The 12,922-nt window shown below is 40.6% G+C and overlaps 1 protein-coding gene across 1 annotated transcript in view; it reads right to left on the reverse strand.

The window, feature by feature from the left end:
* DNAH14 (dynein axonemal heavy chain 14) overlaps positions 1 to 12,922 on the reverse strand; it is a 320,474-nt gene that overhangs the window by 59,810 nt on the left and 247,742 nt on the right. Inside the window, exons 64-66 of the mRNA XM_059145622.1 lie at positions 6,334 to 6,474; positions 5,246 to 5,461; positions 383 to 660 (exon numbers count right to left, since the gene is read on the reverse strand). Of these exons, the coding sequence (XP_059001605.1) occupies positions 383 to 660; positions 5,246 to 5,461; positions 6,334 to 6,474 (635 nt within the window). The remainder of the gene's footprint in view (positions 1 to 382; positions 661 to 5,245; positions 5,462 to 6,333; positions 6,475 to 12,922) is intronic.

Consider the following 12,922-nt stretch of genomic DNA (forward strand, 5'->3'; position numbering starts at 1 on the left):
TCTCTACCTTAGCTGCCCCTCCCCACCACTCTTTCTTTTCTCTAAGAAAAATAAAAAGTAAATCCTGTTAGTATTTGGGCAACAAAGAAAGGCTGATGTGTGAGTACACTGAAAAGACACTTTATTATTATTTTTTTAAAAGTTTATGTATTTTGAGAGTGAGCGAGAGCGTGTGCACAAGACAGAGTGGGGCAGAGGGAGAGGGAGAGACTGACCCTCCAAGTAGATACCCCCCTGAGTGCAGAGCCCAACATGGGGCTTGATCCCACGACTCCGAGATCATGACCTGAGCTGAAACTGGGAGTGAGATGCTCAACCCCAGGCGCTTGTGGTTATTTGTTACCTGTAACTCCGAGCTCTAGTTTCTCAGGGCATGTGGCACGTATGTCCCCTGCGCAGACTTAGGGAGTGAGCCCAGTGCCCCAGTACCTGCAGGAGGACGCTCCCTCCTGTTTTCATGGCATTTTCGATCTCTTGGATGTAACCGCTGTCCTGGATGGAGAGCTCCTGCAGCCTGGGCCCTTCCATCTGCCGGATCCAGCCGTGGGCTTGCTTGTGCGGGTCAATGAGCAGGGGCCACTGCAGGCTGTTCTTGATCAGGACGGCGTTCTCAATTGAGTATTGACCAAGGGGGAGCCCTTGAGAGTGCCACAGGCTGATCTGGAACAATAGCATTGTTACTTTTCGGTCTCATATGCTTGTTTCCCCTCTTCAGTATCACTGCCTTTAGAAAAATCCAATACTCCTTAAAAAGGTTAAGGAGATGAACAATTTAAAACATTGGGATATGATATTTTGGGTTATAGGAGTATTCACTAAATGACACTTTTCTGTTCATCAGGAAGGACGAATGCCCATCCCAACGAAGATGCTATGGGAGACAGATAGCTGTAAGAGAGGGTTCCTGTTCCCGAGGCTCTTGGACTTGAGTCACGTATGAAACTTGCAAGAACACAGAATGACACTGAGGTACTTACAGCTAACCTATTGCACACCCACCACCTGCCAAGCACACACTTACATTATCTGGTTAGATTGCGATAACCACCCTCATTTCTCGGGAGGAGGAATTGGGTTCTGCCCGTGGTCATACTGTTGGAGGAAGAGGCTGACCCAGGGTGTGACTCAGACGCTGACTCCAACTCTGATAAATTCTCATCCTTACAGAGTTTCTGCCTGCAGCCCTGACTTGGCGGCAGTACCCGCAGGTTGGGAGGAAGAAGCCAGGAAGGCTCACGAAGGTCAGAGAAGGGACAGGACCCAGGGACAGTCCAGTGAAAGGCGGAAGGGCGTCCCATAGAGAAGCCAAGGATACTTGTGGTTTTTTAAAGAAAAGGGAAGAAGTTTTTTGTCTGAGCCTGTGAAGAGCGGCCTGCTCTTGAAGTCCGCACAAGAGGAAACCGGAGAGGGATGAAGAACCCTGAAACCCACGAGTAGTTCCGTTTGCATCTGATTACAGGTGCAGGAGAGCCAAGGTCCATGCGGGGACAGAATTAAACTTCCGACCCAAGAGTTTATGTTTTAAAAACCCATCATTTTCCTGACTGCCTTGTTTTTCTTTAGTGTTTTACCAAAGTATGTGTTCCTAAGAGTTCTGATTTTATTTTGCTGATTTTGGAACTTCAGATAAAAGGTTTTATTACTGTATTTACGCAGTCTCACTGCTGTATTTATGAACACACTTAGATTTATTTATCCATTCTACTGGTGAGTGGATATGATGAACATATCTCAAGTTGGTGAACATATCTCAATGGTGAGCATTCTCAAGTTTTGGGCTATTACGAATAATGCTACAATGAACATTCTGTTATATTCTTTGGATCAACTTACATATTCATTTCTTATGGGTAAGCACCTACGAATATTGGGTCATGAGGTATGGTTTTTTGTTTGTTTGTTTGTTTTTTTAAGTAGGCTCCATGCCCAGCATGGACCCCAAGGTGGGGCTTGAACTCATGACCCTGAGATCAAGAGCCGAGCTGAGATTAAGAGTCGGATGCTTAACTGAGTCACCCAAGTGCCCCAGGGATATGTATTTTTAATACTCATAGCTAAAATCAGTTTTCTAAGATGATTTTAGTATTTTTAAAAAGGATTTTATTTATTTATTTGTTAGAGAAAGACAGAGAGATGGCACAAGCATTTCTATTACTCCCCTATCCATGTGAACTCTTAATATTATTGGTCTTTCAAATATTAGTCCTTTTGGCTGATGTGTTGTGATATATCATTTTAGATTTAACTTTCATTTTCTCATGAGTAATGAGGTTAAGCACCTTTCAATTTACTGGCTTGTATGTCTTTTGCTTACTGACTGGTAGTAGTTCTTTTTATTGCAAATATTCTCTTCTATTTGTTGACTTTTCTTTATATTGTCTGAGCTGTTTCTTTTGATGATCAGAAAGCCAAAATTTTAATGTGCTTCAATTAATGTTTTCCTTTATGGTTAGTTCTGTTTAAAAAAAAAGATCAGCGTTTAGGGTCATAAACATATTCTCCTTCCATAGTTAGGTCCACAGTTCAACTGCAACTGAATTTTTATATATGATGTGGGGTAAGGATCAAATTTCTTTCTTTCTTTCTTTCTTTCTTTTTCTTTTTCTTTTTTTTTTTTTTGCTTCTGGATATCTAATCACCTAACACTATTTATTGAACTGCAGTATCAGCTTTGTTATAAATCAGATGTCCATGTACATGTGGGTCTGTTCCTGGGCTCTCTGTTCTGCTCCATTGGTGGTGGTGTTTGTCCTGTGCTGGGACGCCCTGGATAAATAATCCCACTGTCCTAACTAAATGTCCCAAATGTTGATATTTGATATAGCAAGTCCTTCCAGCTTGTTCTTCATCAACATCCTAGACACACTGGCTCTCCACCTTCTCTTATAACTTTCAGACTCCATTTGTCAGGCAAGATACACACACACACCTGCACTCCTACCTGCTGCAATGCTGACTGGGATTACACTGGGAGTACAGACCCATTTGGGAAGAACTGGCAGCTTCAGGATGCTGAGTCTTTCAGATCATAAACATGGCATAACTCTTCACTTATTTAGGTTTCTTAAAATTCATCTTAATAGTATTTCATAGCTTTGTTCCTGTAGGTTTTATACAACTTCTGGGTGGATTTGTTCTGATGCTGTGATAAATGGTGTCTACAAATACTGTGCACCCTGTTTGTTGCTGGTGTAGAGAAATGCAGTCAGCTTCTGTGTACTGACTTTAATTCCAGAAACTCTGAGAAACTTTACTAAACCTTTATGAATTCTCATGATGTACCCACAAGGCCTCTTGGATTTTCTAGGTACTTATCTGGAGGAATTTCTGTTTTTTTCATTTTTTCTTCTTTTCCAATCTTAGTAATATTTACTTTTCTTGCCGTACTGAACTGTCTAGGATCTCTGCCAGGGTGTTAGATACAAGTGGAGCTGGTGGATATGCCTTTGTCATGTTTCTAGTCTCCAAGGACAAACTTTAACCGATGCTTCATTGTTTCAATTCTGATTTCTTCTCTGGCCTATGGTTAGTTTGGGAGTAGATGTCCTAATTTCCAGAAATATGGGGATTTTCAAAGAAACTTTTAATTATTCACTTCTGGCTTGTCTTTTGGACAGAAAACATGCTCTGTGATTTCAGTCCATCAACATTTGTTGAAATCTTTTTATGGCTGGTTATATGGTCAGTTTTGGCAGTGTTCTAGATGTGCTAGCTTAGAATGTGTAAGGTTCAGGTGTAGGCTGCCATGTATGCCTATGAAGTCTTTTTGTTGATGGTACTTCTTGAATCTCTATTCTTACTGATTTTTGTGTTGTTTTTTTTTTCTATGAGTTACAGGAAGAAGTGTTAAGATCTTTCACTATGATTGTAGATTTGTCCATTTTTACCTGTAGTCCTTTTAATGTGTGCTTTATAGATTATTTTAAGTCTGATTATTAGGTAAAAATAAATTCAGAATTGATAAAACATTCTTGGAGACTTAGACTGGTTCTTATTATAACATAAACTTATTTAATTCTAGTAATCCTTTTTTACCTTAAAATCTAGTTTGCCCTTTTTTGGTAATCTGTGGTATGTCCCCCCCCCCTTTTTTTTTACTGTTGACCTTTATGTTTTAGATAGGTCCTTTCTAAATAAATAACTTATGGTTTCTGTTTTGTGCTTTGGTTTATATTTTTATATAATCTTAGACTCTTACCCTTTAAAGTGGACCTTTTAGACCACTTACATGTAATGTAATTATTGATATATTTAGGTTCAAGTTGGTTATGAGCACTATGAAAATGAGAAGCCAGTATTTGCTTCTGAGACATTTTGTAGACTGAATGGTCAGTTTAAGTTGGGTTATCATGGGGGAATCAATCTAAAATTACTCTTAGGGGATGAATAAAAAAAAGTCTATTTCTTTTTTATCCCCTCAACATAGATAGCTAGACAATAATTATTTATTGATAAATGTGACATCTATATTTTTGGTTCTTTCTAAGAATACTACCTGTGGCTCAGTAGCTTCACCTATTTTACTTTTTAAAGATTTTATTTATTCATTTTTAGAGAGAAGGAGCGAGTGAGTGCAAGGAGGAGCAGTGGGAGAGGGAGAGAGGGCCTGATCCCACAACCCTGAGATCAGGACTTGAGCCAAAACCATAGCCAGATGCTTAACTGACTGAGCCACCGAGATGCCCTGAGTTCACCAGTTTTATTAATGAAAGGGGCTTCTGGGACATAAATATTTATTAGGGCTGGGCAGTAGGATTACAAGGAGTAAGAGGATTTTCTGTGACTTTTGCCCAGATGATAAGAAATAAGAGATGTAACTAGCTGAGGCATGAGAACTATAATTAAAAAAATTTTTTTTGGTGGGGGACGCCTGGGTGGCTCAGTGGGTTAAAGCCTCTTCTCATGCCTCAGGTCATGATCCCGGGGTCCTGGGATAGAGCCCTGCATCGAACCCCGCATCCGGCTCTCCGCTCAGCAGGGACCTGCTTCCTCCTCTCTCTCTCTGCCTGCCTCTCTGCCTACTTGCGATCTGTCTGTCAAATAAATAAATAAAATCTTTAAAAACATTTTTTTTAAAAGACACAGAACAAATTTCAGTGTTTTCCTTTATCAAAACAATTTGGGGAAAAGATCCCCGCAAACAAACAAACAAATAAACAAGCAAACAAAAAACCTCCACAACACTCACACACAAAATTCAAACCAACAGCAGCCACTTAACTGGATAATAGAAATACATTAGTACCTCATGCTTCTGCGCCATGGCTTCAATTAAGGAAAAGTTAGGAGACAAAGGAATGTTGTTTTTAGTGCAAAGATTCTTCCATTTGTTCACAATTAACTGGCGAAATTCTGCTGTTAACACTCCACTGTAGACAATGCACGCTGCTGAAATAAGCATGTCGCCCAAAATTCCTTCCAACTTCTTGTCTATTTGATTGATTGTTTCTTGCCATCGAGTCTAAATGTTACATAAAAATGAGTTCTTACCATTTGACATAAAATACACTGTTATGAGACATTTAAGATATTTGTGGTCTCCAACTTGATCTAGCATTGCTATTACTATTACTGATCTCATGTGTGTTTGCATTAAAATTAGTAATGGATGATATCTACAGGGAATGTGAGTCCTATTCTTGGATTTGTCAACAGTGTCATATTTGTTAGCACCAATAGCCATGTCAAGTCCTTTGTGTCATGGAACAGGGTAATCTTTAAAACAACAATTCATTATATTATTAATGGTGTTGCGTAATAATCGTGACCAATATGCATTGAATCCTTCCATATCTAACAGGCATTTTTCTTTGAAAATCTCATCTGACCTTTTCAATCTCCTATAAAGTAAAAGCCACTGACTTCATTTTAAGACCATGAAGTTGAAGTTTAAAGATCAGCGGAAATTCTAAACAAGAGACAAAAGAGGTCTGAGGATTGACAACAGAATATCCTATTCTTCTCCCTTCTGACGTCTCATTCCTGTTAGCCACCCCTGGTTTATGCATTTGGCTTAGGTTGTCCCTGTGCTCCACAGGGAAATTCAGTGACAGGTTCACTGTGGACCTCATCAGACTGGAGACCTGAGGTCTGGGGAGCAAGAGAGTCATGTCAGATCCTTGGCAGTCTGTCGCCCGTTTTAGGAACTACTTGACCAGAATGCCTTTATTTTTTATCAAGAGTGTCTCCTGATCTCAATAAAAAAGAACTGGACGATAACTGGATTGTAGTTTCAGGAGGCCTGTGATACAACCCTGGGTGAAAACAGCATCTTGGGGCTTCTGGAGACCCAAGAAATTACTGGAGGAGATACAGAGCCCCCGAGAGTCATGCCTTCTCCTCCTCCAGCGCGGTGAGGAGAACAGATGCACACTGCAGGCGCCTGGTGGCCAGGTTCCTCCTGTCGCCTAAGAGTTGCTTTTCCACAACCATGTCTTTGTAGGCTCCCTGCAGAAACAGGAGATGTTCTTCAACCTGAAAGACAATGCATTCATTATTGGGACCCACTACTACTCTCATTTGGCCTCAAGAGTTTAACTGTCACTTTAACTGTATTTATATAAATACAGTGGTGGCCACTTCATTTCCACAGCCTGGAAAATCTTCCTGGGGAGATGGGCTATGTTAACACTAAAAACATAGTCAGCAGATAAAGGATTCCTTCCTACTCCAGCTTGTCTTTACGAGGCCACTTTCCTCAGCAGGCTTTCGTATCAGCCCAGCATATGAAAATTCATCATTTTCTGATTTCTTTTTCACACAGAAAATGTTATATCCTATCTCCTTCTCCAAGAAAATGACTGAAACCTTTTCATTGCAGATACACTAACCAGCCCGGTGGAACTAACGGGATTCTGAAGCGAGGCTGGTCGGGCGGAGGGGCTTTAAACTGTGCCTGGGCTGCTGGGAGAAAGGTACCACCATGAACAGCTGACAAAATGATATTTTGAACTCAGCACGTATCTTGATGACACCTTTGCTCAAAAGTATTTGGTGAATTTCTATAGAAATGATCGCCCATGGATATGGCCCAAAGTTTTGGACCAGCCAATAAAATCTGACCCCAACCTCCCTCCCCAGTGTCCTTTCCATTCCAAGATTACCCTGTAGCCAGACTGCTTCCTTCTGCATTTTCTCCACACTCCTTAAATGTTCTTGTCTCTGGGGTTTGGCCTCCCATCCTTCCCTTATGCCTGAAATCCCAAGGCATTCTTTCAAGTCCTCATCACAGTCCAGCCGTTAGGAAGCCTCAGGCCTGTCCCATCCAAACTGATGGATTGTTTATAACCACTGTTTGAGAAGTGCTTATAAATTACCTGATATTATTTCTTGGGTTGTGGCCTTATTATCTTTACACTATCTTTATATTGTTATTTATATTTTATATTTATATTTTTTAAAGATGTTCGTGTCTTCTCAAAGTCTTTGAAGACCGTGTTTAGCATGGAAACTTGAACACCGTATGTTCATGGAATCATAAATACAAAATTGTGCTTATTGAACGCACTTTCTAATTTCTAATTTTTCCTCCTAAAGATGTTATCCTGGTGAAAATACCTAATTAAAATTATATATACATGTTAGCTATTTTTGGCATGATGACTCTAAAGATTTGCTTCTTGCTGGTTCACCAATAATAATTACTCTGTTGTTTTCACTCTGATATAAAATGCTGCTTTTGTTTGCCTGCTCATTCCTTCTGATTTGATTATTCTGAGAAAACATTCATGCTACTATTACTCATGACCTCGTGAGCTATATAGTCAAGTGTAGGATTTACTGATTCAACTGAACACATGAAATTCTTTTTTCCTTTGTTCGCTTTGTACTGTCATTTGATTTATTTTCGTTTAGTTCCAGTACAGCTAACATATAGTGTTATATTGGTTTCAGGTGTGCAATATAGTGAATCAACAATTCTATACATTGTATAGATGTATACATCTATACAGTGCTCTTCACAAGCGCACTGCTTAATCCCCATCCCATATGCCCCCCTCCCCCACCCACCTGCCTCCCCTCTGGTGACCACCAATGTGTTCTCTAGAGTTAACAGTCAGGTGGTTTTTGTTTTTGTTTTGTTTTGTTTTGCTTTTTCCTTGTTCATTTGTTTTGTAAATTCCACATATGAGTGAGATCACATGGCATTGGTCTTTCTCTGACTAATTTCACTTAGCATAATATGCTCTAGTTTCATCCACGTCATTGCAAATGGCAAGAACTCATTTTCTGATGGCTGAGTAATATCCCATTGTGCGTCTACACCACATCTTCTTCATCCATTCATCCGTCAGTGGACACTTGGGTTGCTTCCATAACTCAGTTCTTGTAAATAATGCCATGATAAACACAGGGGTGCATTTAAGGACCCTCCATCCTGCTGTCCACAGTGGATGCACCAGTCTGTATTCCCACCAACAGTGCATGATGGTTCCCTTTTCTCCATGTCCTCGCCAACACTTGCTTCTTGTGTTTTTGATTTTGGCCATTCTGACAGGTATTGTGATTTTGATTCACATTCCCTGGTGAGTGATGTTGAACATCTTTTCATGTAAACCCATGAAATTTCTCTTATATGACAGGCACTATGTTCCCCCAAATAACATTTTTTTTAAGAAAAATTTTTTTAAAGGTTTTATTTATTTACTTGACAGACAGAGATCACAAGTAGGCAGAGAGGCAGGCAGAGAGTGAGGAGAAAGCAGGCTCCCCGCTGAGCAGAGAGCCCCATGCAGGGCTTGATCCCAGGACCCAGAGATCATGACCTGAGCCGAAGGCAGAGACCCAACCCACTGAGCCACCCAGGCGCCCCTACATTCACTTTTAAAATACTAAGTGTATCCATTAGTATTTTATACACATTTCAAATACACTTGAGTTCAAGGAGTTAAAATATTAGAAACTTCTCGTGAAGGCCCTGGTTGCACGCTAGAAGGGAATGTACCCTTATCCTAAGTAAGGATTTGACTGAAATTTAGAGTTTATTGTTTTTCTGCTCTACCACTTAATAGGAAAAACAAATCGGCAATATTATGAATAATTATTTGTCGGGTAAATGAATGAAAATACAAAAAATACACAAAAGAATCATGAACATTGAGAGAATTGAGTAAACCACCAAACTTGAGAATACCAAGCATCAAAGAATATGTAACTGGGAGTTCCAGTCCAAGATGGTGACAGAGGAGGCACCCGAACCCACCTGCTCCTGTGGACGAACATACAGCTATGCCCAGAGCAACTCCCCGTGAGAAAGACTCAGAAACCGGCTGAGCAGCTCTGACACCCTGGGCCAGTGAGAAGTACCCACATCCAAACAGGCAAGGCTGAGCCTTTCACCATAACCCCACCTCTGGCACAGTGACACAAACAGAACTCCCGCTTCCTCCTGAGGGCAAAGGTTTTGAAGCCGACATCTAGTGTCTCTCTCAACTTTTGCGACTGAAAGCCAAGTGGGCTTGTGTCCACAAGACCCACCTGATGGGAGCAAATCCTTACTAACAGGCCATGGCCCTCAGGGCTCAGCACAGAGGGAGCAGAGGGAAATGCCTGTCTCCCAGTCCTAGCTTTAAAGAGGCCTATTTGAAAGAGGCTGTAACCTGAGGGTCAGGCTGCTAGTTTAGCACACATTTGGGGGTTGACTGTGATTTCCCCAGAGCCTGGGTGCTGGTAGGTGCCCCAGTCTTGGTGGTGGTGGCCCAGAGGATACACCCCTTGAGCACCTGGCTCTGGCAGCCAGCAGAGCCTATGTCTGTGGGTCCCAGAGAACTACAGCAAACAAAGAAACAGTTCTTAGGTGCTCAGTGCTGAGGACTCAGACAGAAACACCCACCTCCCAATCTGTCCCCGAAGAGAACTAGTTACACAGGCTTCCAAGGAGCCTGCTCTAGGGGTTGACTGAGATGCTCCGCTCTGGGACATTAACAGGTGTTGGCACACCCTGAGTTCTGGGAGCCCCTAAAAACAAACAAGTTTGCCTGGGCACTGCCACAGTGGGGGAGAGAAGCCGAAGCTCAGGTTGGACTGAGGAGTTTCCTCTCCTGTGCAAGGCCATACTGTCAGGACAGGGAGATGTGGCCATTTTATCAAATGCACAGAGACCAACACAGAAAGTCAAGGAAAAAAAAAAGAAACACAATTATTCCAAACCACAGAAAAATAAAATAACTGTCCTGAAAAATAAAACTATAGATGAATATAGCCTTGATGAATATAGATGCAAAAATTCTCAACAAGATACCAGGAAACTGAATTCAAGAACATATTAAAAGAGTTGTACACCATGACCGTGTAGGATTTATCCCTGGGTTGCAAGGATGGTTCAACATATGCAAATCAATAAATGTATTACATCATATTAAGAGAAGGATAGAAGTCACATGAGCATCACAATAAATGCAGAAAAAGCATCTGACAGAATATAATATCCTTTCATGGTAAAAACCATCAACAGATCATGTATAGAAGGAACAAACCTTAAGATAATAAAGGGTAGTTAATACAAACCCATAGTTAACATTATACTCCCCGGTGAAGAACAGAGTTTTTCCTCTAAGACCAGGAACAGGATAAGGATGCCCGCTCTCATCATTCTTACTTGTTATAGTATTGGAAGTCCTGATCAGAGACTGATCAGCCTCTTGATCAGCCTCTGATCAGGACTTCCAATCAGGCAAGACAAGGAAATAAGTAGCACCCAAATCAGAAAGAAATTAAGGAAAAGTGTCACCATTTGCAGATGAGATGCTTTTGTATATAGAAAATCCGAAAGATTCACCCCCCAAAAACTGTTAGACCGAATCAACAATGTTAGTGAAGTTGCGAGATGTTAAGATCAATATCCAGAAATCAGTAGCATTCCTGTATGATAATAAAAACAGTATGGCAACAGGATAAAATAGACGCACAGAGTAATGGAACAGAATAGCGCACCCAGGATCAAAGCCTGGCATGGATGGTTAAGTAATATTCAATGAGGGAGCCAAGAACAACCACTGGGGAAATGATAGTCTCTTCGACAAATGGAGCTGGGAAAAACATGCAGAACAATGAAAGTGGACTCCTACTTTACACCATTTACACAAATTAACTCAAAATAAATCAAAACACCATAAAACTCCTAGTAGAAAATGTAGGGAAGAAACTGCTTGACATTGGTCTTGGTGATGAGTTGTTTGGATTTAACACCAAGAGTGTACAAAACCAGAAGTCACCAACTAGGACTACATCAAAGTTTGATCAAAAGAAAGACTACATCAAGGAAAATGAAAGGGTAATCTACGTAATGGGAGAACAGTTTTGCAAAAACAGTTGGGTAAGAGGCTAATATCCAAAATATATAAAGAACTTCTACAGCTCCATAACAAAACCCCAAACCATTGATCAGAAAATGAGCAGAAGATAGGGTCTCCGAGGGGCTCAACTGGGTAAGTGCCTGACTCTTGATTTAGACTCAGTCATGATCTTAGGGTTGTGAGGTAGAGCTCCACATTAGGCTCTGTGCTTGCTGAGGAGGCTGCTTGGGACTCTCTCCTTTCCCTCTGCCCCTCCCCCATTTGTGTGAAGACATACAGATGGCCAACAGACATGAGGAGATAGTCAGTATTGGGGTGCCTGGGTGGCTTAGTCATTAAGAGGTAATATCTCACACCTGTTAGACTATGTATCACCAAAAAAAAAAAAAAAAAAAAAAAAAAACCTCACCAAAAACAGAAAAAATAAAAAATTTTGTGGTCCCATACAAATTCTAGGATTGTTTGTCCTATCTCTGCGAAAAATGCCTTGGAATTTCGATAGGGATTGCATTTAATCTGTCGCTGGCTTTGGGTAGTACAGACATTTTACAATGTTAATTCTTCCTAGGCATGAGCATGGACTATCATTCCATTTATTTGTATCTTCTTCCTTTTCTTTCCTCAATGTCTTACAGTTTTCAGAGTATACGGTACAGTACCAAGGAGTTGCTTTCAACTCCTTGGTTAAATTTATTCTTAGGCATTTTATTTATTTTTTTTGACACAATTGTCAATGTGATTGTTTTCTTAATTTCTTTTTTGGATAGTTTGTTGTTGACGTATAGAAACACAACTGATTTCTGTATATTGATTTTGCATTTTGTAACTTTACTGGCTTTGTTTATTTTACTAATTTTGGTTTAATCTTTAGGAATCTAAGTTAGTGGTTTGTTAATGTTGATGATCTTCTCAAAGAACCAATGTTTGGTTTCACTGATTTCCTCTTGTTTTTTGATTATTTTGTTTATCTTTGCTCTAATATTTATTATTTCTTTCCATTAGCTATATATTGGGTTTAGTGTGTTCTTTTTCGAGTTCCTTAAAGTATAAAGTGAGGTTATTGAGATCCTTCTTTTTAAAATTTAAATATTTTATTTATTTATTTGACAGAGCATAAGTAGGCAGAGCAGCAGGCAGAGAGAGAGAGAGAGGCTGACTCTCCACTGAGCAAGGAGCCCAACTCGGGGCTTGATTCCAGCACCCTGGGATCATGACCTGAGCCAAAGGCAGAGGCACCAAGGACTTTCCTTCTTTTTAAGGTAGCAGTCCACAGCTCTGAATGTCCCTCTGGGCACTTCTTTCGCTGCATGCCAGGAGTTTTGAGATGTTGTGCTCTGTTTTCATTTATCTCTAAGTATTTTCAAACGTACCTTATGATTTCTTCGTTGGGTCACTGATTGCGCTGGGGCTCATTGTTGGATCCTCACGTATCTATGAATTTTCCAGTTCTCCTCTGTTCTTGGTTGCCAACTTCACTCCTTGTGGTCAGAGAAGATACTTTGTAGCCATCTGCCTCTAAGAATCCAGGAAGACCCACTCTGTGTTCTGCTGCTGGATGCAGTGCTCGTAGGTCTTGCTGGTTGGTCGTGCTGCTCATTCCTCTTTCCTTATCTTCTGTCTGGTGGTTC

The sequence above is a fragment of the Mustela lutreola genome, chromosome 14 (assembly GCF_030435805.1).
Source record: "Mustela lutreola isolate mMusLut2 chromosome 14, mMusLut2.pri, whole genome shotgun sequence".
In the NCBI taxonomy this organism is placed as follows: Eukaryota; Metazoa; Chordata; class Mammalia; order Carnivora; family Mustelidae; genus Mustela; species Mustela lutreola.